The following is a 25,742-nucleotide window of genomic DNA, read 5'->3' on the forward strand; positions in this document are numbered from 1 at the left end:
CATAAAAAATTTTCCTAGCCTATCCTAGTCTGAATCTTAAAATTAGAAATTTCTCTCCAAACCTATTAAATGGCCATTTGTTCCATGGCCACACTATATCCTGTCTTTGAAGCGGATTCCTCTGCTTTGGTGCTTGTCTGTCACGTAGTTCTTAAGACTGTACATCGGCTTCATGTTTACACCTGTTCTGTCATTATCTGTGCAACTCAATGAGTTCTATGGGTCTTGTCTTCGAAAGGAAGAGACTCCTGTTTGTAATCATAAGATTAATGAGTGCTTCTCAGTGATTCTGGATCAGAATAGTCAGTGTCTCAACCTGATTGAAGATTAAAGTCTACACCTACAGAATGTCTTTAGTAGAACTGGAAACCTAACAAACAGGGAAAACATTTCCGTGAAAGTTAAGTCAAAGAACGTTAGAGTCAGAAGAGATCTCCGAGATGTAGCCCCAATGCTTTTTCAAGATCAGAAATCTGAGACCCAGAGAGGTTACTTAAGTTGCTTTAGGTCACACAGCATAAATGGATGTGGAATCAGTAATCATACAATCACACGGCTTTGTGTGTGTGTTGGGGGGTGGGGAGAGGGCAGGGGGGTCCTTCTAAAATTTAACGTCTACATCAGGTTCAGGTGCCCCATCACTCCCACCCACCCTCCTTTCTTATATTAATTCTGCATCGCTTTCCGAAGAATCAGGTCGTGAAAACTTGTAGTTGTGGCATTCTACAAACAGGTGTCCAGACCACGGGCACGGAATGGGGAATCTGGGTCTCCACTTGCCCGCGGAGAACTCTCCAGCTCCCGCATACAAAGTTTTCTCGGTTCGTACGTTTCTCTTTCAGATCCCTGGCCGCGAGGCCAAGATGCCTGCTGCGGCCTCGGAAGAAGTTAGGAGATGCCGATTCCTCGAAGAAGCCGGGGAGCGTCGGCCGCCGAGCCGGGCGTCCTCTGGCCCGGCGGTGGCGGCGGCCGAGGGGGAGCGCCGCGCTCGGAGCAGCGCGGGGCTGGGCGGGGCGGCCCCTAGGCGCGCGCTGCCCGCCCCGACTGCCAGGGCCGCGGGCCCGCTAGCCCCGCGCGGAGCGAGAGGCGCGCGCGGGCCGTGGGGGCTGGGCCGAGGCGGAGCGCTAGGCGGCGGCGGGAGGCGCCGCGGGACCAGGCAGCGGCCCCCGCCTCCCCCCTCGAAGTCCGTCCCCGCGCGGGGCTGGGGAGCTCGGGGCGGGGAAGCCGCGGGGCCGCGCCACGTCCCTCGCCCGCCCCAGAGCGGGTTTTGCAGGCGGCTCCAGGCTGGGAGCTTTTGTGTCTGCGACTCGGGAGCGGCGAGAGCGCAGACCTCCTCCTCAGAGGGCGCTGTGAGTGCGCCGCCTGGGCCCGGCCGCCCGCCTCCCGCCTCCCCTGTCAGCGGCTCCTGAGGCGGCGGCGGCGGCGAAGAAGGAGTGGGAGGAGGCGGCGGCGGCGGCGCACTCGTCCTCCGCACACGCCGGCCCCGGGCGGGGGGCCGCCCCGAGGCCGCGCTCCCGCCGCCGCCGCTGAGCCCGGCCGGACCCCGCACGCCGCCCGGCCGCCCGGAGGCCTCGTCCTCCTCCCAAACTTTGCAAACTCGCCCCGCGTCCCTGCCGCCCTCGGCCGCGCCTCAGCTCTGAGGCTCGCCTCGCAGCCGCAGCGGCCCCGGGAGCAGGAGGAGGAGCCGCCGCCGCAGCATCAAAGAGACCGAATTCCCGCGGCCTGGGGGGGAGTCATGCTTTGCGGTCTGTAATGTCAGCAGAACAGGAGAAGGATCCCATTTCGCTGAAGAGAGTTCGAGGTAACCGAGAAGGGCGCCGGGTTGAGGGAAGCGGGGTGAGCGGGGCGCGCGGGGGCCGCGTGCCCGGCCGCCGGGAGGCCACGGGGCTCTGTCCGGGCCTAACTCCGCGCAGCCCGCGTCCCGCCTGCGCCCCGGGGCCCGGGCTGCGGTCGAAGGCGCGCGGCCCCGGCGCTCGCCCGCCCCCGGGAACCCCGCGCCGGGCCCTGGCCGCCCCGACTTTGTGTTAGGAGGCAGTTGAAGCCGCACTCCGCATCCCTTCATACCCCGCTTCTCGCCCACCTTACCTCGTTGGCCAGACACAGCACAATAGGCAGCTCAGAGGGTGAGAAAGAAAACACCCCCGGCAGAGACCACGAACGATGCCTACCCCCCACAAAAAAGTAAGTTGGACCGCACTGGAGTTGACGCTCTTGCAGAAGGTGTGCCAGGCCTTCGCGTCTCTCCCGGTCCCCCTTCCCACCTTCCGAAAGGCAACAAACATACAGCTTATTTTCCTTAGGAGAGGAGAAACTATATTCATTCAAAACGCTTTCCTCTATTGGCTTATGGATAAGAAGCAAGTCGCCCCAAATCAGTTTTACACACGGTCGGTCGGCTGGCTTCTTCCTCGCACACTAGTTAGGAATTTCCCTGCTGCCTTACTAAGAAATATCAGAGGGAACGTGTGCCAGACAAAAGATACTGCCTATAAGTTCAGACATCAAATGCCGGCTCGAAATTTGGGGAGTGTCCTCCAGCTCTTTATTTCTAGCGTTCAGTAAGGTTAAGGTTGAAAGTCCTAAAGTTGAAGTCGTACAGGTCATTAAGCAAATATTTATTGAACATCTACTCTGTGCTCGGCACTGTTTTTGACACTGGGATACCACGGTGAACAAAGCAGAAAGACCATCTTCACCCACCAGGAACTCAAACTCCTGGGGTAAACAAATGATGAACAAATCAAAGGTATAGAATGTCAAATGGTAAGTGCTATGGAAAAGATCAAAGCAGGGAGAGTGGTTAGAAAGTGTGTATGGGGGTGGGGAGGTAGTAATTATTTATAAGAGGGCTCACCTGGAAGGTGAAGTTTGGCAAAGATCCAAAGGAAGTGGTAGAGCAGAGCTCTATGCATAGGTGTGGGAATAGCAGTATTGGCAAGAGGAACAGCAAGTGCAAAGGCCCTGGGTGTGGAATTTGCCTAGAGTGCTCAAGCAGCTGCATAGAAACTCTTGTAAGTGGCATGGAGTGAGCAAAGGGACAGTAGTGTGAGCTGAGCAGCAGGATAGGGTGAGTGTGTACTGGGGGTCTTGTGAGCCATTGAAAGATTTTACTTTGGCTTTCATTCTGAGATAGGTGCTGAATGGTTTTGTCTAGGAAAGTGACTGATGTGACTTAGGTTTTTACTTGCCGCTGTGTGGAGAACAGACTGTAGAGAACAAGGGCTAACAAGGGAGGCTGGTTAGGAGGCTATTGTAATAAACCTTTCATCCAAACAAGATAAAGTGCTTTATAAATCAGTAGTAAGGTAAATTTCCAGTTGATTTAAGTGATGTAGAGACGGAGGACCGCAGCCATTCATCTGTGTTTTTGTTTCTTGTGACTAGAGATTAAATCTGTAGAACTGGCTTGAGACACAGTGACAATGTGGAATCCAGATAACATCACTTGAGTTTAGATAGAGATTGATTTTCTTAATCATTTAAGCAAAAACATAATTTAGAGCAGAATATTGTTTTTACAGGCTTAACATCAGCACAGTCTTTCTCTTGGTGAAGATTTTCTATTTCAACTTTTCTCTTTGTGGTTATGAGTTGCCAAAGCCTTTAAGGAGTAGACTTTCTGAAATAGTTATCTCTTTGATATGTGTACCATATTGTTTTGCCCATTATTGTAAATTACTTTGGGCTTGAAGGAAAAGAAATCGTTATCAAGTTTATACCTTTGAATTCAACTGTCAGTCTTAATCAAATGTAATTTTAAATAAAATTGATGGGTATTTCATTGTGAGTCAAGAGCACAGATCTATCTTTGCTTTGTCACAGCTGCTGGTTTTAACTTAGATGTTGGGAATTCACTCAGGTGTCAGCTCAAGAATACTGTGAGAGTTAAGTACCAGAATATAAGACAAAGCACTTTTAAAAATAAAAAGCCAATATGAAGAGGAGTTTTTATAATAAGTCGTTTTGTACTAATTAGAACATTAATTTTTAAAGGATTCTAAAATTATTTTATAATTCATAAAAGGTACCAGTATATCTACATGAGCTCTTCTGAAGCACAGTTCTGCTTAACTTCACTGCCCTGAAGCTTTTGATTATAATTTATATCATCTGACTGCTTATAAGAATGTGGTGTTTGCAGAACATAATTTCTTGAACAGTGCTTCTCAAACTGCTTCTCCATCCATTGATATACATAGACAAACTTTTTAATGGTTATGTATTTCATATGTATAAAAAAATGTAAGTCATCAAACCTTGCTAAGGATAAGGCTAAGATATAGACAATAGATAGACATATATAGGTAGATAGATCTCTCTAGATATCTATATATGTATAGATAGAGATATATGTATAGATATAGATAGATATCTGTCTATACAGATATCTATCTATACATATATCTCTACATATGTCTATCTATAGAGAGGCCTATATATATATTTAAATTTAGAAGAATTATTAGAAAATAATATTATAGGTATAACTAAGATATGGCAAAATTAGGACAACATGAATGACTTAAGGACTTTATAATAGTATACTCTGTAGGCCTAAAGCACCATGATCCCTTAGGATGCTTATAAAAAATGTAGCTTCCTGGACCCACAGAATTAGGATTTCTGAGAGATCTCTCTGCATACTTAACAAGCTCTCCTGGTGGTCCTTATGTACACAAAAGTTTGAGAACTGCTGTTGTTAGACCTAGGTTATGATAGGTAAGTGGACCAGAGGAAGTGGACTGGTAGTTTTCCAAACTTGCCCTGGTATTTTAATATTAGATTCAGAGTTCATATTTAGTGGCAAAATATCTTTCTCATATTTCCTACCAGTTCTTACCAGCTCCCAAACCCTCAGCCCATGATTGAAAGACAGATCCATGAGGATATGTGCAATATCTTGATTATTTTTCTATTTCTTCCTTAACTGCTTTGCTCACAGGAGATACTAAATGAATGAATGAATGAATCATGAAGGAACTCATTCATATCTTTATGCTGCTTTCAGATTGTCCATAGCCCCTCCCACCAATTTTTACTTGCCCTTTTCCCTTAAAATGTTACCATCATCCTTATTTTAACCAACAATCCTGTTATCCAGTATTCTTAGCACTCTTAGGTGTTGATCTGATGACAATACTTGTTCATTTATTCAACAAATATTTATTGGGTAGATAATGGGAATACATTGGTAAGAAGACATAACGCTTGTCTTCACTAACTTTTAGTGTAGTCTGGGATACGGAAAAGTAATCATTTACAAACAGCGTGATAAGTGCTGTGGTCATCTATGAAAAGATAAACATATAACCCCTCTTTAAGGGAGTCAAGGAAGGCCTCCTGGAGGAAACTTTTAAGAAGCAGTGGGTGTTCCTTTGTTTTAAATGTTGTAGAAAGAGCAGCAAGGAGGATAAGGGGTGAGAAGGTGGTCTAGGAACTTAGTGATGATTTTGAGAGGGCACTTTTGGGGAGAAAACCACATTTCAAAGTACTGAATATTAAGTGGTGAAGATGTGATTTAAAAGAAGCTTGGTGGCAGAAGGAAATAGATGGCCAATAGATTGGAAAGAGTCAAGACAAAGTTTATATGGGTTCTCTTTGTTTACTTTTTCTCCCTTAAGAAATGATAGACATATTAGTAGACCAACAGAAGGACCTGATTTAGAGGGAGAGGGCAGAAACTGAAAAAGCAACAGAAAAAGAGCATAATTCATTAATAAAGCATTCAGTACATTAAAAAAAAAATATCTACTGTGTGCTAGGTACTCGCTGTTGTGGAAGCTGGGCATGAAACAGACAAGGCTCCTATCCTCATAAATCAAGTTTCTGCATATGAGAGAAGGAACAGCATCAAGGATGCAAATGAAGAGTTAGTCTTAGAGAATTAAAGAGAAAATGAAGAAGAAAAGCAAATTTAGAGATGAAGAAGGAAGCTGAAGCATTCATTTCAGATGAAATGCTTTTTTTTTTTTACATAAATGTCACATTTATTGTTTCAAATACAATTCTGTCTGATTTATTACTGATTTTGTGTGGAAAAATTAAGACAGCTGACATATGACTCATGTCAGAACTGTGCTGAACACTATATAGTATCAAGATAATTCCATCTAGACTATGAATAAATGATAGTTCTTTAGTAGAAATTTCACTAGTCATGAGGCAAAAGTGATTAAGTAGCTATCTGCTTTTAAAAGACTGTACACCCTCAGGTGAAAAGCTTTTAACCAGAGTTGAAATGACATTGGAGAGGTGAGGATGTATTTTAGAGTGGCATAATAACACAGAAATGTCACAGACGCATACAAAGTAGACGGTACTAAAAAAAAAATACAGACCATCTTGATAAGAGGAGTGTATGGAAGATTTGGATTAAGATAGAAGAATAAGCATAATATACATAGTCATAGAACTGATGGAAAGAACCGGTGAGAGAAAATCTAAAGGACAGGATTTTGAGGGGGATTGTTGTTTTGTTTTATTTTTTAATTAGCATAAGTAAGGACTAGGCAGAGTGTCAGGAAAGCAAGTTTGGTTTTCAGCGCATTGAATGAGTGTCCCTGTGGGATGTTGCAGAGTATGCAATGGATATACACGGTTTGGAACTGAGGTGGGTGGTCTGAGCCAGAAATAGAGATCTGGAAGTTATCCGTAAACATGTGAATATTAATTTGATGTCTTGGGAGTGGATGAGCTTACCCAAGAGAGTGAAAAGTTTGAAGGAAAAAGCACTGAGAAAAGCAACTTTGGGAACATTAATGTTTAGGAGATAAGAGGGAAAAGAGGGCACTGAAAAACAGAATGCCAAGGAGTAGCCAGAGAGACAGAGGAGAAAAACAGAAGAGAATGGTGTCACAGATATATAAAAGAATAAATTTATGAGGAAGTGATAAATGGGTTTTGTTGTTAACAAATGGAATGAAATGTGTCTGTGAGACCGTCAGCATGCTGTTTCTCCCATATTCCCTAACTTGATAAATATCATTTATTTAGTAACCCAAACCCGTCCCCCACTGCAACTCAGCACTGTCTTAAGTCCTAGATATTCTGTCTCTTTAGTAGGCTTTGTACCCGTCATCTCCTAGTCTTTCCACAGCTGCTACTTTAGTTCAGATTTTGCTTATCTCTGATTATTACATGAACCCTGTCACTGGTTTCAGTGACCCATGTTGTCTTTTTTAACCCATTTTCCACATTGCTACTTACTGCTGGTAATAACTACCATTTATTAAGTACTTACCAAACAGTTTTCTAAGTAGTTTAAATGGATCATCTTGCTTAATCATCTCAATAACCCTGTAAGTTATGTTATTATTATTCTAGGCTTACAGTTGAGGAATTGATGTTCAGAGAGGTTTAGTAATACGTGGTAATGTAACAATTCAAGTCTGCCTGCTAAATTGCTTCAGTCATGTCTGACTCTTTGTGACCCCATTGACTGTAGCCTGCCAGGCTCCCCTCTCCACCGGGTTTTCCCAGCTAGAATATTGGAGTGGGTTGCCATTTCCTCCTTCAGGAAATCTTCCTGACCCAGGGACTGAACCTGCGCCTCTGGTGTCTCCTGCATTGGCAGGCAGGAACTTTACCACTAGCGCCACCTGGGAAGCCCATATTCAAGTCTACCCAGCTAGTAAGTGGCAAAGCTAGAATGTAAATTCTGGGGCCTCAAATCCTAGCCACATAGTGCTCCCCAAACACAGTTTAGTCACATTACTCGTTTTTGTAAAATTCTTCATTGGTGTCCCATTGCATTTCTGATGAAAATCCAACCTTCTTATGTTGACCCAATCCAACATTCCTGTATTCTTATTTGACCCAGGCCTACCACTTAGTCCTCCGTCCTTCAGATTCATGAAATGTTCATCCTTGTCTCCCATGCTCCATTTCTGAAATATTCACATTTCCTCTCTAGATGTCATGAGCTCTCTTGCCTTTACATTTTTCTTTGTACATTCTGTTTCTTCTGCTAGGCATGTCCTCTTTTTCCTAACTTTGGTACGATATCCATCCTCAAAGCATCAGCTCCATTGAGACTTCCCATTATTAGAGGTGTTATTGTATAGAGTCAGCTTTCCACTTGGACACCATCTACCCACCCTTCTAAGCTTTACTTTTGTGAGCAGCCTTAAACTTCATGCACCACAGTAATGCAAAGATTGTTAGTTTGGGAACAGCTGGCACAGGAACCACAAATATTTAAAAACTTAAATGGAATATTCTGAAAGAGATGGGAATACCAGACCACCTGACTTGCCTCTTGAGAAATCTGTATGCAGGCCAGGAAGCAACAGTTAGAACTGGACATGGAACAACAGACTGGTTCCAGATAGGAAAAGGAGTACATCAAGGCTGTATATTGTCACCCTGCTTCTTTAACTTATATGCAGAGTACATCATGAGAAACGCCGGACTGGAAGAAACACAAGCTGAAATCAAGATTGCCGGGAGAAATATCAATAACCTCAGATATGCAGATGACACCACCCTTATGGCAGAAAGTGAAGAGGAACTAAAAAGCCTCTTGATGAAAGTGAAAGAGGAGAGTGAAAAAGTTGACTTAAAGCTCAACATTCAGAAAACGAAGATCATGGCATCTGGTCCCATCACTCCATGGGAAATAGATAGAGAAACAGTGGAAACAGTGTCAGACTTTATTTTGGGGGGCTCCAAAATCATTGCAGATGGTGATTACAGCCCATGAAATTAAAAGACGCTTACTCCTTGGAAGAAAAGTTATGACCAACCTAGATAGCGTATTCAAAAGCAGAGACATTACTTTGCCAACTAAGGTCCGTCTAGGCAAGGCTATGGTTTTTCCAGTAGTCACGTATGGATGTGAGAGTTGGACTGTGACAAAAGCTGAGCGCCGAATAATTGATGCTTTTGAACTGTGGTGTTGGAGAAGACTCTTGAGAGTCCCTTGGACTGCCAGGAGATCCAACCAGTCCATTCTGAAGGAGATCAGCCCTGGGATTTCTTTGGAAGGAATGATGCTGAAGCTGAAACTCCAGTACTTCGGCCACCTCATGCGAAGAGTTGACTCATTGGAAAAGACTCTGATGCTGGGAGGGATTGGGGGCAGGAGGAGAAGAGGATGACAGAGGATGAGATGGCTGGATGGCATCACGGACTCGATGGATGTGAGTCTGAGTGAACTCTGGGAGTTGGTGATGGACAGGGAGGCCTGGCTTGCTGCAATTCATGGGGTCGCAAAGAGGTGGACACAACTGAGGGACTGAACTGAACTGAACTGAACTGAAATGACTGAGGTTGAGGGCTTTCTTAATTTAATATTTATTACATGCCCAGATTGATATAGATTTGAGGCATCATATAGTGGACACTTTCTGCCTTGCATTCGAAAAGGAAATAATGTGTTTTTCATTTCAGTCATATAAGGCCGTTTTGCCAAATGCTTGATGGAATTCATGTAACACTATATTCACGTATTCACAATGTTTCCATTCCATGGTAGAGACTAATATTATAAAAGTATGTGTTTCAGGTGATGATAAAGCTGTTTAGCTAAGAAGCTCACATCCAGCTGACAGTATATGCTAGCTTTCTGTGCTGTTACGAAAAACTGATATTTGAGTGTCCGGTGATTGTGTTGTCACTGCTGGTCATTAGATATTTTGATAGGATGTTAAATGCTGTAGAAACTGAAGTGAAGTATGCTAGTAATAAAGTTTAGTCTAAAGGGAAACAAAATGAGGACTAGCAGTTGAGGATCTGCTCTGTGCCAGGCAATGTATTAGGTACTGTTTCAGTCTGTTTGGGCTGCTGTAACAGAATACCATAGACTGGGTGGTTTGGAAACCACAGATATTATATTTCTTACAATTCATTTCTAAAAAACGTTTATTATTTATTTTTGGCTGTGGTGGATCTTTGTTTCTGTGCACAAGCTTTTCTCTAGTTGTGGCGTACAGGGGCTGCTCTAGTTGCAGTGTGTGTGCTTCTCACTGCACTGGCTTCTGTTGCAGAGTACGGGCTGTAGGGCATGCAGACTTTAGTAGTCACCCCGCACAGGCTCAGTAGTTGTGGTGCATATGCTTAGTTGCCCTGCAGTCATGTGGATTCTTCCCAGATCAGGGATCAAACTCATGTACCCAGCTTTGGCAGGCAGATTCTTAAACACTGGACCACCAGGGAAATCCTATTTCTTACAATTCTGACAGCAGAAAATCTGAAAGCAAGGAGCCAGCAGACTTGGTGTCTGGTGAAGACCCACTTCGTGGTTCATAGACAAGTCTTCCTACTCTGTCCAAATATGGAAAGGGGTGAGGAAACTCTCCTAGGTCTGTTTCATAGGGGTAGACAGAGCCCGCTTGACCTAATCACCTGTCAAAGACCCCCACCTCCTAATACCATCACACTGAGATTAGGATTTCAACCTAAGTATTTCGGAGGACAAAACCTGGTTTGAGTCAAATCGGTCTAGAATACATACTTATTCTAATACACTCACTTATTAAAATACACACTTGGAATAATGCTGAAGGAGGTCTGTTTAAAGAAAAATATTAGAATATTCATTGGAAGGACTGATGCTGAAGCGCCAATACTTTGGCCACCTGATGCAAAGAGCCGACTCATTGGAAAAGACCTTCATGCTGGGAAAGTTGAGGGCAAGAGAAGAAGGGGGTGACAGAGAATGAGATGGTTGGATGGCATCATCGACTCAATGGACAAGACTGTGAGCAAGCTCTGGGAGATAGTGAAGGACAGGGAAGCCTGGCATGCTGCAGTCCATAGGATCACAAAGAGCTGGACACAACTGAACGACTGAACAGCAAAAATGTTTGAAAATAATGTAGTCACATTACCTACTAGAACAGTTACTATCATATACCAAACCATAATTGTGAATAAAATGAGTTTAATAAAAGAAAATTTAAAATATATGAGGCACACTAACATCTAATGTACAAGAATAATGTCCTCACTCCCTTGAAAGACTTGGTGCCAAAATAGATTGAGTCTTAAACCTAAAGAATAAAGACGTTGTACCTAGACCAAGAAAAAACCGTAAGAGGCCTAAAGTAAATAATCCGCTCTTTAAAAAATGAAAAAATACACTCTTTAAGAAATAAAAAGTGCTTACAGATACTTCCCTGGTGGCTCAGATGGTAAAGAATCCACCTGTGGTATGGAAGACCTGGGTTTGATCCCTGGGTTGGGACAGTCCCCTGAAGAAGGGAACGGCTACCCACTCCACATTCTGGCCTGGAGAATTCCGTGGACTGTGTAGTCCATGGGGGTTGCAAAGAGTCAGACACGACTGAGCAACCTTCACTTTCACTTTGGCTTGCCTGGTGGCTCAGATGGTAAAGTGTCTCCTGCATTGCAGGCAGGGTTTAGTCCTTGGGTCAGGAAGACCCCTGGTTAAAGAAATGACAACCCAATCCAGTATTCTTGCCTGGAAAATCCTGCAGTTGGAGGAGTCTGTCATATAGTCCATGGGGTTGCAAAGAGTCGGATACAACTGAGTGACTAACACACACAAATAAATGATTTTATCCTTATAAGTGAGTTTCATATAAAAATCATTAATATGTAGAGTCTTTAGATGGGAAAAAATAGCTTCATGTAATAGATTGGAAACTCCCCTAAGATGATAAGAAGATAAATAAGCTTCCAGATCTACATAAAAGGTAAAAGTTTATTTTGCTTAATTGAGATTGATTGACATAATGAAGGGTGATAATATATAGATTAAATTCCTTTACTTTCTTAGGATGAGAGGGGTTTCTTTCTCTATTGTGGACATAACTCCTTCCAACTTCTTTGCCCCTTGTGCATTCGGAGGGCAGTGGGCAGGTAGGAGTGAAGAGATGAGATTAAGAAGTTCAAGAATTAACAAAAGGATCAGAGTAGCCATTGTTAAAACAAGCTTTGGAAGTTCCCCTTTTCTTGGTTCCGTGCCCTACAGCTCTCAACTTCTGGCTGAAATGGTCATGGTTTCCCTTGCAGAGTGTAGAGCAGATAGAGAGAAGCTTTGGCATCAAGTTATTAAGATAACCTAAATAACTACCTCTATAACCCCTACTTTCTCTTCTTATGGATTTTGGCCTTGCAACTTCATTTCTAAGGAGTAATAATTACAGAAATTCTTGGTAGTTTATATTCTAATTAGCCCCAATGAGCATTAATCTGATTTAACGTGACTTACTACATCATGGAGGTGACAGAACCAGCATTATTACAAACAGTGATGGGAGGGACCTAGGTAAGGCCAAGAATCAAGCCATTGGAAATGGCATCATTAACTTTTTAGATGAATAATCAGTGGGGCAACAGAGACCAGTGGGAACTTGAAGGATTGTTTTATGGAGGAAAATATTAGACTGTTAAATAAAAAAGTAATACTATAAAATTCAGTTTTCAAAAAAGAATTTTAGATGGCTTTGTTCACAGATTACTTGAAAATAGGGAATTTATTTAAATGATTCCAAATGTCAGAGTTTTGCCTTATAGTAAATATAGAAATTATTATTAAACTTTTAGAAAGTGAACAGAGATGATAGAGTACATTTTGTTCATCTTTAAATTACAGTATTTTAATAGAAAAAGTTACAGCTATTCAGTAGTCTTAATAATGCTGTGGAAAAACGTAATTTATATGTACTAGAAGAGACTAATATATTAATCAGTTCAGTTCAGTTCAGTCCCTCAGTTGTGTCTGACTCTTTGCAACCCCATGGACTGTAGGACCCAGGCCTCCCTGTCCATCACTAACTCCCAGAGTTTACTAAAGTTATGTCCATCGAGTCAGTGATGCCATCCAACCAGCTCATCCTCTGTCGTCCCCTTCTCCTCCCACCTTAAATCTTTCCCAGCATCAGGGTCTTTTCAAATGAGTCAGTTCTTCACATTGGGTGGCCAAAGTATTGGAGTTTCAGCTTCAGCATCAGTCCTTCCAATAAATATTCAGGACTGATTTCCTTTAGGATGGACTGATTGGATTTCCTAGCTGTCCAAGGGACTCTCAAGTCTTCTTCAACACCACAGTTCAAAAGCATCAGTTCTTCAGTGCTCAGCTTTCTTCACAGTCCAACTCTCACATCCATACATGACTACTGGAAAAACCATAGCTTTGACTAGATGGACCTTTGTTGGCGAAGTAATGTCTGTGCTTTTTAATATGCTGTCTAGACTGGTCATAACTTTCCTTCCAAGGAGTAAGTGTCTTTTAATTTCATGGCTGCAGTCACCATCTGCAATGAATTTGGAGCCCAAAAAAATAAAGTTTGCCACTGTCTCCACTGTTTCCTCATCTATTTGCCATGAAGTAATGGGACCAGATGTCATGATCTTCGTTTTCTGAATGCTGAGTTTTAAGCCAACTTTTTCACTCTCCTCTTTCACTTTCATCAAGAGGCTCTTTAGTTCTTCTTTGCTTTCTGCCATAAGGGTGGTGTCATCTGCATATTTGAGGTTATTGATATTTCTCCCGGCAATCTTGATTCCAGTTTGTGCTTCATCCAGCCCAGCATTTCTCATGATGTACTCTGCATATAAGTTAAAGAAGCAGGGTGACAATATACAGCCTTGATGTACTCCTTTTCCTATTTGGAACCAGTCAGTTGTTCCATGTCCAGTTCTAACTATTGCTTCTTGACCTACATACAGATTTCCCAAGAGGCAGGTCAGGTGGTCTGGTATTCCCATCTCTTTCAGAATTTTCCACAGATTGTGGTGATCCACACAGTCAAAGGCTTTGACATAGTCAATAAAGCAGAAATAGATGTTTTCTGGAACTCTCTTTCTTTTTTGATGATCCAACGGATGTTGGCAATTTGTTATCTGGTTCCTTTGCCTTTTCTAAAACCATCTTGGACATCTGGAAGTTCACGGTTCACGTACTATTGGAGCCTGGCTTGGAGAATTTTGAGCTTAGTTTGTTAGCATGTGAGATGAGTACAATTGTGTGGTAGTTTCAGCATTCTTTGGCATTGCCTTTCTTTGGGATTGGAATGAAAACTGACCTTTTCCAGTCCTGTGGCCACTGCTGCATTTTCCAAATTTGCTGGCATATTGAGTGCAGCACTTTCACAGCATCATCTTTTAGGATTTGAAATAGCTCAACTGGAATTCCATCACCTCCACTAGCTTTGTTCGCAGTGATGCTTCCTAAGGGCCACTCTACTTCACATTCCAGGATGTCTGGCTCTAGATGAGTGATCACACCATTGTGATTATCTGGGTCGTGAAGGTCTTTTTTATACAGTTCTTCTGTGTATTCTTGCCACCTTTTCCTAATATCTTCTGCTTCTCTTAGGTCCATACCATTTCTATCCTTTATTGAGCCCATCTTTGCATGAAATATTCCCTTGGTATCTCTAATTTTCTTGAAGAGATCTCTAGTCTTTCCCATTCTGTTGTTTTCCTCTATTTCTTTGCACTGATCACTGAGGAAGGCTTTCTTATCTCTCCTTGCTATTCTTTGGAACTCTGCATTCAAATGGATATATCTTTCATTTTCTCCTTTGCTTTTCACAGCTATTTATAAAGCCTCCTTAGACAACATTTTGTCTTTTTGCATTTCTTTTTCTTGGAGATGGTCTTGATCACTGCCTCCTGTACAATGTCACGAACCTCCGTCCATAGTTCATCAGGCACTCTTGTCTATCAAATCTAGTCCCTTGAACCTATTTGTCACTTCCACTGTATAATCATAAGGGATTTGAATTAGATCAGACCTGAATGGTCTAGTGGTTTTCCCTTCTTCCTTCAATTTAAGTCTGAATTTGGCAATAAGGAGTTCATGATCTGAGCCACAGGCACCTCCCGTCTTGTTTTTACTGACTGTATAGAGCTTCTCCATCTTTGGCTACAAAGGATATAATCAATCTGATTTCAGTGTTGGCCATCTGTTGATGTCCACGTGTAGAGTCGTCTTTTGTGCTGTTGGAAGAGGGTGTTTGCTATGACCAGTGCGTTCTTTTGGCAAAACTCTTATTAGCCTTTGCCCTGCTTCATTCTGTACTCCACAAGGCCAAACTTGCCTGTTACTCCAGTTGTTTCTTGACTTCTTACTTTTGCATTCCAGTCCCCTATAATGAAAAGGACATCTTTTTTGGGTGTGTTAATGAACTTTTATTATTAAGCATTACCTTTTTCTATTTACACTTTTGTTATAATGAAGTACCCATAACAAACATTAGGAAAGACAGGGCTTTGATGTTTGGCCCCTTTGTTTCTTTATATAGTCACTTTATTATTTGACCTCAGGCCCGCTGCTGATTCTTTCCCACAGAATTTCTAGGTATTCAGATTTAAGAACAACACATTTCTCTGTTCAGTATGTTAGTATATACTGTTGCATAACAGTATATGGCCTTTTGTGGGCCATTGAGGAAGACATTATATGTATAAGATTTCTGGAAGGCAAACTTATATCTTAGAAATTAAATAAACTTAGTTTTACTTAAGCAACAAAGCAAAAATAAATAAGTTGGACTTCACCAAAATTAAAATCTTACATGTTTTACATCTGATAAGATTCTAGTATTCTTAATATATATGTAAAGAATTCTTAAAACATAACAGAAAAAACAATCTAAGTGAAAAAATAGGCAAAGAACTTGAATAATCATTTCTGCAAAGAAGATCAATAAATACACGAAAGGGTAGTCAACATCATTAGTAATTTTGGAAATGCAAATTAAAAGCACAAGGAGATACCACTTCACACTCACTAAAGTCACTATTAAAAAAACAAGATAAATCTTGGGGGGGATATGAAGAAGTTAGAACCCTCAGACTTTAGAGGTGGGGAATGTAAAATGATGCAGCCACTGTAGAAAACAGCTTAGTGTTTCCTCAAAATGTTAAACATAGAGATATCATGACTCAGCAACTTCACTTCTAGGTGTATACTCAAGAGAATTGAAAATACACTTTCATTAAAAAACATGTACATAAATGCATCCAAAATAGAAACAACCCAGATGTTCACCAACTGATAACTGTATAAAAATAATGTGAAATGTTGTTCAGCCATAGAAAAGAATGCAGTAGTAATACGTAAAATAACATGGCTGAACCTTGAAAATATTATGCTAAGTGAAAGAAGCCAAACACAGAGCCACATATTATATGGCTAACAGGTACGTAGTTTCTTTTTGGGATGATGATAGTGTTCTGGAATTAAATAGTGGTGATAGTTACACTGCTTGGTGGTAGTGAATAAGCTAAAAACAAAAACCCATTGAATTGCACACCTAAAAGCAAAAGAAAACAAATCCTAGTTTCAGATTTCAGAGCTGCTTGTTAGCAGAGGTATGGCCCATACCTTTACAATTTCATTTCTCTTTGTTTCTTTTTTAAAATGAGGATGATTTTCCTCATAGGTTTGTTATGACGATTAAGTGAAGGAACATAGATATAGTTAGATAGAAACCTCTAAGATAAGATGCTAGAACAAAACTACAGAGTCTCTTCTTAAATTTCAAGTGAAATGAACTGAAATTTCAGTAAAAAAAAAAAAAAGGCAAAAAATGTCAGCAACAAACAAGGGAAGTTGTACAGCCCGGTAAACATAAATCTGGAACAGGCTGAAATCTGGATCACTGTTTTAGGCTTCTAAAACAACCCTTCCTCTTGGGAGCTGTTGGTGATTTACAAAATTTTGAGAATTCTCACTAGTAACCCCAAGTCTGGAGAAAAGCAAATTAAATGAGTGTTCTTATTGTCTCACTTTTTTGAGTGAGGAAAAAAACGAGTAAAACAGGTTTGTTGTTGTTTTTAAAGGACTCTCTCTGAGAGAAAAGAAGTCTTCAGGGATACAAGGTGAATAAGACAACACAAGGGAATACTCTAATGTGACTGGGTTACTGCACCCTACAAAGAGGTAGATATGCACTTAACAAAACCTCAGAATTAAGAGCCTGGGTGTTTCAAGGAAACATGATAGGTTAATAACCTTACTAAGATAGGCAAACATTTTAAAGAGAATATCCAGTCTAATAAATGTAACATTCATATTGGGTTTATTCTAGGAATGTCAGGCTAGGTTTAACATTAAAATAATATAAAGGAAAAACATCATATGATTAGATACATACCACCTAAGCCAAGAAAACCTCCTAAGCCAGGCAAACAACCTTAGATACAAATAAAAGGGAGTCAAAGTCACATACATTAAATCAGAGCTTAAAAGGTCTGGGCAAAGTTACAAGGTAAAAATAAAACCATGATAATTACTCAGACATACTATAGCAAACTAATGAACTAACGCACATAGAGAAGAAAAAGAAAAACAGCATGCAGAAGATGAAGAAGCCATAACCTACAGGACAAAAAGTAAAAATGTATATAGTCCTCAACTTTCAATGCAGGAAGTGTCAACATTATTTAAAGAAAAAATAAAAACCATGTTTTTAATGTTTTTTATTTACTGTTTTTATTGATGTTTTAAGCCTTAGAGAATTCTCTTTTGATGAAGAAACATTTAGCATATTCATCATTTTAACTTGTTTCTTTTTCCTTATTAAATTTGAATAAGTTAACATTTAATGCTTTTATTTAAAAATATCCCATTTTTGTAAAAATATTACTGTCAGTGTTTATACATAGGAATAAAAGTAGGTAGGTAGATAGTAAGCTAAAAGTCTGGACTGATGTTAACTTAGGAGTAATGATAGTTTCTGGCTGGTAGGGTTTGAGCTGTGTATCACTCAGGGTCTAGTCAGGAGGCAGAAACAATACCAATTATTTTTAATGTAAAGAATTTGATATAAAGTATTGTTAACAGGTATTACACTGGCAAAATGGAATACTAAAGGTTTTACAGAGGTAACAACTGTGGGAAGAAGCTCCCCATGTCCTCATGGCTGTAGGACGTAGGAAAGACGTTGGAATTATAAAAATATGTCCACTCACAAAAGGAACCCTGTGGAGTTTAAACTCCGGTCTCTGAGAAGGGGCTGCTGCTTAGGCTGGTATAAATGCCCATGGGTTTAGAGGATGGGACTAGTGACTCAGTGCTGGTGTCTCTGAGGAGGGCACAATCAGGCTATCTGGGATAATATGTGCTCTAAAGAAAAACAGTGTTATTTTGTTCTAGATGGCTAGCCAGAACAGGGAGTACCTTTCCGCTCATTAGAAGACTTTCTCTTTGTCCCTCAACAGGGCTTTTAAAAAGTTTTTATTCATACTGGTCTTGCACATTTCTTAAATTTATTGCTAGTTATTTTAGTTTAGTTTTGTTCCTGAAAATGAAAACTTTTCTTCTTCTTTATCTTTTAATTAGTTGTGGTTTTTATATATGAAAGCTTTTGGTGTTTAAATATTAATTTAACATCCAGAATCCTTACTAAAATGTTGTTATTGTTTGTCATAGATTTTACCTTCACAGTATTTAAACTTGTCCTAAACAGCCCTTACAGAAATCTGCTTTGCGTTTTGTTATGTGTGGGACTATTGCCAGCATGCTGATTTCTCTTTATTGCCATGTACCATTTCTTTCCCTGAACTACTGTTGTAAAGATACCATTACAGGTATCCCTGCTCCTGACCCCATTCTCATCACCAATTTATTCTCAGCACAAATGCTAATGTAATCTTTTAAAAACACAAATTGTGTTACTTTCCTCTTTGAAATTCGTAAATGATCATTCACTGTTCTCCAAATATAATCCTGATTCCTTATCATAAACTACAAGGCTCTATATCTCAGTCAGCTTGGGCTGCCATACCAAGACGCCATAGACTGGTGGGCTTAAACAACAGACATTTGTTTTCTCATAGTCTGGTGCTAGGAAGTCCAAGATTAAGGTGCCAGCCAGCTTGTCAGTTCCTGGTCAGAGCTTCCTTCCTGGCTTGAAGGTATATGCCCATCTTCCTGTTGTGTCCTCATGTGCTCTTTCCCAGTGTATACATGAGGGATGAAGGAAGGGAAGGGAGAGAGAGAGAGAGCAAGGACAATCACTTTTTCTTCTTCTAAGACCACTAATCCCATTATAAGGGACCCACCCTTGTGACCTCAGTTCAGTTGCTCAGTTGTGTCCGACTCTTTGCGACCCCATGAATCGCAGCATACCAGGCCTTCCTGTCCATCACCAACACCCAGAGTTCACTCAGACTCACATCCATCGAGTCAGTGATGCCATCCAGCCATCTCATCCTCTGTCATCCGCTTCTCCTCCTGCCCCCAATCCCTCCCAGCATCAGAGTCTTTTGCAATGAGTCAGCTCTTCGCATGAGGTGGCCAAAGTACTGGAGTTTCAGCTTTAGCATCATTCCTTCCAAAGAAATCCCAGGGCTGATCTCCTTCAGAATGGACTGGTTGGATTTTCTTGCAGTCCAAGGAACTCTCAAGAGTCTTCTCCAAGACCACAGTTCAAAAGCATCAATTATTCGGCGCTCAGCTTTTGTCACAGTCCAACTCTCACATCCATACATGACCACTGGAAAAACCATAACCTTGACTAGACGGACCTTTGTTGGCAAAGTAATGTCTCTGCTTTTCAACATGCTATCTAGGTTGGTCATAACTTTTCTTCCAAGGAGCAAGCGTCTTTTAATTTCATGGCTGCAATCACCATCTGCAGTGATTTTGGAGTCCAAAAAAATAAAGTCTGACACTGTTTCCCTGTCTATTTGCCGTGAAGTGATGGGACCAGATGCATGATCTTCGTTTTCTGAATGTTGAGCTTTAAGCCAACTTTTTCACTCTCCACTTTCACTTTCATCAAGAGGCTTTTTAGTTCCTCCTCACTTTCTGCCATAAGGATGGTGTCATCTGCATATCTGAGGTTATTGATATTTCTCCCGGCAATCTTGATTCCAGCTTGTGCTTCTTCCAGCCTAGCGTTTCTCATGATGTACTCTGCATATAAGTTAAAGAAGCAGGGTGACAATATACAGCCTTGATGTACTCCTTTTCCTATTTGGAACCAGTCTGTTGTTCCATGTCCAGTTCTGACTGTTGCTTCCTGACCTGCATATAGGTTTCTTCAGAAACCTTGTGACCTAGTATGACCCTGATTACTTCCAAAACCCCTCATCTCCAAATACTCTCAAATTAGGGTTAGGGCTTCAATGTAGGAATTGTGGCAGGATACAGCAATCAGTCCATAACACTTTAAAATAATCTGGTCCCTGCCTGTCTCTTCAGCCTCTTCTGAAGGCACTCTCCAGAGTCATGTAACACACTGGCCTTTTTTAAATGTCTGAGACACATTTGTGCTCCTTTCTTATTTACTCTGTCTATAGGCTATTGTTCTGCCCTTCACATGAGAGATTTCTTGTCATCTTTTAGGTCTCAGTTTAAGTATCTCTTTCTTAGAATCTACATGTATGAGCAAGTCTCCAATAATCTTCTGTCAACCCATTGAATTTATTAATATGTTATAAATATGTATTATATGGCTACATATGTGTGTACATAATTTTATTCTGTCTGCTTTTGTATATGTTCAGAATTCTCTATAGTAAAAAATATGCATTTTTAATGGAAAAAAGTTCCATTGATAAACTTACATTTTAACATAGTCAAGCTTTTGCTTTTAATTGATCATATTGAGAAAATCATGCCCACATTCATTGTTGTATTTTGACAATACCTTTCAGAACTAAAAGGCATATACCTTTGATGCCATAATTCTACTTCTAGGAATGACTTGTACATGAGTGTAAAGACATTTATACATGGATTTTCATTGTAGAACAGCAAAGGTTTGGAAACAATTGAAATCCATCAGTAGGGAGAAGACTAGTTTAATGAATTATGGTATAATCATACTATGAAATACTACTCAGTTGTTAGAGAATGGAGCAGTTCTATATGTAATGGCATAGAATGATTTCCAAGTAAGAAAGCAAGGTGCAAACCATTGTTCCATACTAAACATGCCATCGTTTTTGTACTCCCTAGAGATACACTAGAATTAATCTAGATTATCTTTGGCAAGATGGAGAGAAACTAGCAACAGTGTTTGCTTCAGGAATAGGAAACCAGATGACTAAAGGTTTTAATATAGAGACTTACTTTTTCACTGAAAAAAAAAACAATGCTGTGGGAGTAGAAGTGAGTGACTCTGGCTGAGATTATGGGAAAGGCTTTTTGAAGAACAAAGATAATAAAAGCTTAATGCTACTTTATTTTATCTAATAAAAATAGAAAACATATTAACAGGTAGCTATAATGGTATGAAAGATATAAAATTTCACTTATGAATAGAAATATTATTTGGATGTATTTACTTATTTTTAGGTGGTGATAGTGGACTGGATGGGTTAGGAGGACCAGGTGTGCAACTAGGAAGCCCAGATAAGAAAAAACGCAAGGCAAATACACAGGTAAATTGGCATTTTCTTTGTTAACAGTTTTTCTTCATTGATATGATCACACTATGAGGTAAATTTAACTTGGGTCATGGATTCTGTTTACTATCCTCATTCTGAACCTAGTAGTAAATTCTGCAGTGATAGTATTTTTATTCACTTATTTAGTTTTTACTCTGCAACTCATGGCTATTATTGGACTGCTGGCCTAGAGTGAATACTGCAAGAAGGAAATGTAGGCAAATAAATTAAAATGCTTATTCTTAAATCTAACATCAAAGGAATAGATGCCTGTAGTTTTATGAAAAGATTTAAAAATATATGGACACAAGTTTAACTTGGAGTAATGTTCAACTATTATAATAAATCAGTATGTATGTACATAACATGAAGCAAAAAGCATCTTTTGTCTATAATCTTTGGTCATAATAAACATTGATACATACTGACTTTCTTGGTTTTATCCTCTATAAATTTGAAGCACTCTTTTTGTTATACAGACTGCAAGTGAGTATGAAGTGTGTACACTTTACTTTTCTCCATATTGGCTACACTGTTAAACTTGGAGTGTGACTAAAACTGGCAGTTACTTTTTCTAGTCTAAGGTCTAGAACGTAGTGCTTTGGAACTACTTCAGTAGCTACTCCCTGAAGTTTAGCCAGGAAAAAAATTTAGGTCCTGTTTACTGTTATTTAACTTTATAGCTATTTGGAGGTGTAAAGGTATTTTTAGTTAAAATTTTAAGTGAAAGATTATAGTTGTAGGCTGGCATATTAAATGAAAATTATGGTAATGAAGCTTCTTTTGAAGACTGAATACATCTAGAGTTTGAAATAATTGATTTGAGCTCAAAAAAAAAAATACCATATTTCTTTTCCTAAACGAAAGAAACCTACACATTTTTATCATTAAATATAATTAAATATAAACATTTTTTGGAATTGAAAGGTCAAGTGAAGAATTAAATTTTCATAAATTTTCATAAATTAAAATTTCATAAATTTCAAAAGAAATTTAACTAAAACTGGGTTCATAAATGTTAACATTTATGACTTCTTTGATCAAAAACGTGTATTTCACTTTACATTCTCATTTCAGGGGCCTTCTTTTCCTCCATTGTCTGAGTATGCTCCGCCACCGAATCCAAACTCTGACCATCTAGTGGCTGCTAATCCATTTGATGACAACTACAATACTATTTCCTATAAACCACTACCTTCATCAAATCCGTATCTTGGCCCTGGTTATCCTGGCTTTGGAGGCTACAGCACATTCAGAATGCCACCTCACGTTCCTCCAAGAATGTCTTCCCCATACTGTGGTCCTTACTCACTCAGGAATCAGCCACACCCATTTCCTCAGAATCCTTTGGGCATGGGTTTTAATCGACCTCATGCTTTTAACTTTGGGCCGCACGATAATTCAAGTTTTGGAAATCCATCTTACAATAATGCACTGACTCAGAATGTTAACATGCCTAATCAACATTTTAGACAAAATCCTGCTGAAAACTTCAATCAGATTCCTCCGCAGAATGCTAACCAAGTATCTAACCCTGACTTGGCATCTAACTTTGTCCCTGGAAGTAATTCCAATTTTAGTTCTCCGTTAGAATCTAATCATTCTTTTATTCCTCCCCCAAACACTTTTGGTCAAGCAAAAGCACCACCCCCAAAACAAGACTTTAGTCAAGGAGCTACCAAAAACACAAATCAAAACTCCTCTGCTCATCCACCTCACTTAAATATGGATGACACAGTGAATCAGAGTAACATTGAATTAAAAAATGTGAATCGAAACAATGTCGTCAGTCAAGAGAATAGCCGTTCGAGTAGCACTGAGGCTACAAACAACAGCCATGCAAATGGGACACAGAGTAAACCACGGCAGCCGAGAGGTGCCACAGATACATGCACCACTGAGAAAAGCAGTAAATCTGCTCTCCACCCAAGCCGCCACGGGCATTCTTCCTCTGACCCAGTGTATCCTTGTGGAATTTGTACAAATGAGGTGAATGACGATCAGGATGCCATCCTGTGTGAAGCCTCTTGTCAGAAATGGTTTCATCGGATCTGCACTGGAATGACCGAAACAGCTTATGGCCTCCTAACAGCAGAAGCGTCAGCAGTATGGGGCTGTGATACCTGTATGGCTGACAAAGATGTCCAGTTAATGCGCACTAGAGAAGCATTCGGTCCACCTGCAGTGGGCAGTGATGGCTAATAACAGGCATTCACTTCAGTGTTTCCCCACCCTCTGTGTATTACAGAGGGTCAGTGACACAGGATTTTAATGTTTTACATGATTTTTTAAATGCATACATGAAAATATTATTTACCTTTTAGTTTTTATTAATACTCCATTGCTAGTGCATATTTTGTATTGTCGTTTGCTATCGTAAATAAGAATAATGTATATGGGGGTGCATTAGAAAGTACTATACAAATAAATTTTAGTTGTTGTTAAACATAAAAGCCTCTTGAAGCTTCAAGATAATGTATAGCAAACGTAGGCAAGTTTTTACTTTTTTAAAAGTTACAATCATTGAAAAATGTGTCAGTTGACCCTTGAACACAAGTTTGAACTGCATACATCCACTGATTTCCAGTAAAGGCATACTGTCGTACTACATGATCCTTGGTGGGTTAAACCCTAGGATAGGGAAACACAGTTTTGGGGGGCTGGCTGTAAAGTTGTATGCAGTTTTTTGACAGTGAAGAGATTGGCACCCCTAGCTCCTACATTGTTCAAGGGTCAAGTGTATTTCACTGCTGAACTTCGGCAATATCAAATTAAACATTTAGTTCAAAGAATATTTGAGAATCCATGTAATGTGTTCTCAGAAAGAATATATGTAGCTAAAACATGAAAGCATACATTTTAATGGATCTTCTAACAAATAGTAGAGTATGACACCAGATTCTTCCCTTACTGGTGTTCCTGAAATGAGTGACTGTCGTATTATCAAGTCAGTCTTTCCAGGATGTCTGTTTGTACAGATACAAGACAGATGTTAGCATATAGTAGATGTTCAATACGTATTTGTTGATTAACTTGTGGATTGTACCACATGAAATTGCTAACGTAAGATCAGTTGAAAATTGACTACAATTAGTAGAGTTGTCATAAAGGGTGTTTTTAGTTGTGCTGTTTAGAAATATAACAATATTATGCTCTTCACTCTTCAGTTTTCCTTGATTATTGAGTTGTTTTGTTATTGTTTTCCAGAGAAATAAATAATACAGTATTCTCAGAAGAATTGTGAATACTTTTCTTAATATCATTTCAAACTGGGACATAGAAAAATGAATTTGGCCTTACAGGGCTCTGCTGGCAGAAGAACTACTCAGTGGTGGTTTGAAAAATCTTGTTCTTGGGATCTGAATGTAAGAGTGAGCCTCACAGGAGTTCAGAATCCATTTTAAGTGAAGATCAATTAAGAGCCAAGGTGAGAGCTTACTGACCACCATTTGAGGCCCTGCAGGAGACACAAGTTTCTGCTGGGGCTGGGGAGAGTGTAAAAATAGACTTAAAGGTATTTTCTTGAGAGAAGATCAAGAATGGAGACAGTTGGAGGTATACTCAGTAAGATTTGAAACAACAGAAACCTGTTTTTGGAGTGGATCAAAACCTGTGACCCAAAAAAAGGATTCTATATGACAGTTGATAGCAATTTACACAATGGTTGGTTGTTGGTAAAGCTCCCAAACTTGAACCATCATTACTGTTGTGACCAAATCTGAAGACTGTGTGGTGATCAGCAAAAGGGATAGTGACAACCATTTAAACCTTGGTGAAATGACAGCAGCAGCAATATTGCCAAGAAACTTAAATTACGCTTGAAAATTTTGATTAGGTGCCCTTTGATTAGTAAACACGAACCGAAACTTTTACATGACAGCACTGGCATCAATCACGTTTTACAAGCCACTAATGCAAAGTTAATTGAAGCATTCGATTCTGTCGTTTCCAGCATAGTCACCAGAACTTTATCCAATGAACTGGTGTAGTTTTCATCATTTGGAGTTTTTTCTAAGAAACTACATATTCTCCAGTTGAGAAACAGTAATTGGAGGGTTTGAACAATTTATACAACATAGCAAATGATGAATTTTATAAAAATGAAATATTTAATATCCTATTAGAAGAAACTTATTAATGCTCATGATGCATATTTTGATTGAATAAAACTTATTTTTTTAAATAGTGTTTTAATTGTGACCAACAAAAACAGCAATTTCATATGGTACAAGGTAATATAAGGTTTTTTCCATTTACCTGTGACTAGTTAGAGGTGAGTACAAAATATTTTAAGGATAGCTGTAAGATAAATATCTTTATAGTTTTAGGAAATGAAATGATATAAACTCTCATACTAGGTGGTACTTTGTGTGAAAATTTAACCATTTGAAGCAGATTAAAATGCAGTACATTGGGCTGACTCTTGA

General features: G+C 40.0%; 1 protein-coding gene across 1 annotated transcript; it reads left to right on the top strand.

The window, feature by feature from the left end:
* The first annotated feature begins 1,042 nt into the window (after nt 1-1,042).
* Nucleotides 1,043-24,550, top strand: PYGO1 (pygopus family PHD finger 1). Its single transcript, XM_069596463.1, has 3 exons — nt 1,043-1,801; nt 21,224-21,309; nt 22,393-24,550. Exons 1-3 carry the CDS (start codon nt 1,753-1,755, stop codon nt 23,515-23,517), a joined length of 1,260 nt encoding a protein of 419 aa, XP_069452564.1. The 5' UTR covers nt 1,043-1,752; the 3' UTR covers nt 23,518-24,550.
* The last annotated feature ends 1,192 nt before the right edge of the window (nt 24,551-25,742 follow it).

The sequence above is a fragment of the Ovis canadensis genome, chromosome 7, assembly GCF_042477335.2.
Source record: "Ovis canadensis isolate MfBH-ARS-UI-01 breed Bighorn chromosome 7, ARS-UI_OviCan_v2, whole genome shotgun sequence".
In the NCBI taxonomy this organism is placed as follows: Eukaryota; Metazoa; Chordata; class Mammalia; order Artiodactyla; family Bovidae; genus Ovis; species Ovis canadensis.